The 2,153-nt window shown below is 41.3% G+C and overlaps 1 protein-coding gene across 1 annotated transcript; it reads left to right on the top strand.

Annotated features, from left to right (window-relative positions):
* Nucleotides 1-1,118: 1,118 nt before the first annotated feature.
* Nucleotides 1,119-1,897, top strand: LOC125858865 (uncharacterized). Its single transcript, XM_049538649.1, has 2 exons — nucleotides 1,119-1,283; nucleotides 1,475-1,897. Exons 1-2 carry the CDS (start codon nucleotides 1,119-1,121, stop codon nucleotides 1,895-1,897), a joined length of 588 nt encoding a protein of 195 aa, XP_049394606.1.
* The last annotated feature ends 256 nt before the right edge of the window (nucleotides 1,898-2,153 follow it).

Here is a 2,153-nt window from a genome sequence, read left to right as displayed (position 1 = left end):
AACCTCCATCGGGGGGTAGATTTGAACTAAAGCAGAGCATGGTACAGATCCTCCATTCTAATGGGCAATTCCCTAGTCTCCCCCATGAGGATCCTCAAATCCATCTTAGGAACTTCGTAGATATTATTGATACATACATTCCAATTGGAGTCTCATCGGACTATGTGAGGCTAACGTTGTTCCCATACTCATTATTAGGAGCCGCAAGGCGTTGGTTAGATTCTGAACCACCAAACTCCATCACTACTTGGGATTGTCTAGCAAAGAAGTTCCTAAGTCGATTCTTCCATCCAAGAAAACTGCTAAGCTGAGGGATGAGATAATAAACTGTATTCAAAATCAAATGGAGGACATGTACCAAGCATGGGCGTGTTTCAAACAAATGTTGAATGCTTGCCCACACCACATGCAAACTGATGAGGTACTTGCTCACACTTTCTTTGAGGGTTTAGACTATAATGCTCGTGCTCTTCTTAATAGTGCAGCAGGTGGATAGGCCTTATCTAGAACAAGTGAAGAGTTCTTCGACTTACTTGATAAACTTTCTTAAAGGAACCAAGGGTATGAGGGGGAAATGTCTAGAACCACAACCCAAAAGGCTGTAGGGATTTTAGATGTAGATCAAGCTATTGCCATAAATGCCAAATTAGATCCAATGCAACATAACATGGCCCTACATTTTAAACAGATGGCTCTAAATCAGGCACCGGTAAACATTGTACAACAGGCAGCCAATTGGTGTGAGGTATGTGGTAGTGGAATTCATGAAACCGGGCAATGTGAGGCAAACCCGGATTCCATAAATTATGTGGAAATGTGCAAAGGGGTGGAGTTCAACAAAATTATGGCAATACTTACAACCCTAGTTGGAGGAACCATCCTAACTGCTCATGGGGTGAGAACCAAAACCAAAATCAGGCGCAAGGGGATAACCAATACCGTTCTCAAGGGGTTGGGCAACAATACCAAAATCCTAACCAAGGAATAAATCCAGTGCACCAAAAGGGGAGATGACCAATGAGGAGCTACTCCAAAAGCTCATGACTAAAATAAGGACTAAATTAAATGCTAGAATAGAAAAGTAGGATGAAATCATCAGAAACATCTAGATGTCCCAAATGAATTTAGAGAAACAAGTTGCGCAAGTGGCTAATTCGTTGAACTTGCGTCCCCAAGGTGGGCTACCCGGTGATACTGAGCCCAACCCAAAGCAATTGCATATGGTAGGTACTAGAAGTGGGTTACAATTAGAGGAACTAACACCAAAAAAGAGAGATACTGAGGTAAGTAACAAAGAAAAGAAGGTGGAAGAGGTAGTAAAAATCTCTAATGTTGAGGTACCCATTCCTCAAAAGAAATTACCACCTCAATTTCCACAAAGGCTGAAAAAGAAGAATGAAGATGAATGATTCGGTAAGTTTCTCTCTCTCCTTAAAAAGGTTCACATTAACTACCTTTGGTTAACATTTTGCAGGGTATCCCGAAGTATGCTAAGTACGTGGAGGACATTGTGGCTTGCAAGAGGAGGCTCACAGAATATGAAATTGTAGCACTTACTGAGGAGTGCAGCTCAAGGATCCAAAATAGACTGCCCAAAAAGCTAAAAGATCCGAGTAGTTTTACTGTGCAGATTAAAATCGGGCAAAGTGTTCATACCCGGGGATTGTGTGATTTGGGGGAAAGTATAAATTTGATGCCCTTATCTTTGTATCAAAAGCTTGGGTTGGGTAGTCCAAAACAAACCATTGTTATTCTCCAACTCGTTGATAGATCCATTGCTAGGCCAGAGGGGTTGGTAGAAGATGTGTTAGTGCAAGTAGGTTCATTGATTTTTTCGGTAGATTTTGTGGTCTTAGACTTTGAACCCGATTCTGAAGTTCCATTCATTTTGGGATGACCTTTCTTGGCCACGGGTAGGGCATTTATTGATGTATAAGCTGGTCAACTAACTATGAGGGCACATGATAAGGTTGAGGTATTTGATGTTTACCGCGCTTTAAAATTGCCTTCTATTTATGAAGATTTGTCTGCTATTACTGTGGTTGATCGCATAGTAGAATCACAAGTAGTTGTGCCCAAAGATCCTTTAGAAAGAGTGTTAGTGGGTCATGAGATAGAGGGAGATACTGAAGCTCAAGAGATTGAATCATGCT

This window comes from Solanum stenotomum, chromosome 3 (assembly GCF_019186545.1).
Source record: "Solanum stenotomum isolate F172 chromosome 3, ASM1918654v1, whole genome shotgun sequence".
NCBI classification, from domain to species: domain Eukaryota; kingdom Viridiplantae; phylum Streptophyta; class Magnoliopsida; order Solanales; family Solanaceae; genus Solanum; species Solanum stenotomum.
This window is presented reverse-complemented; position numbering and strand designations above follow the sequence as displayed.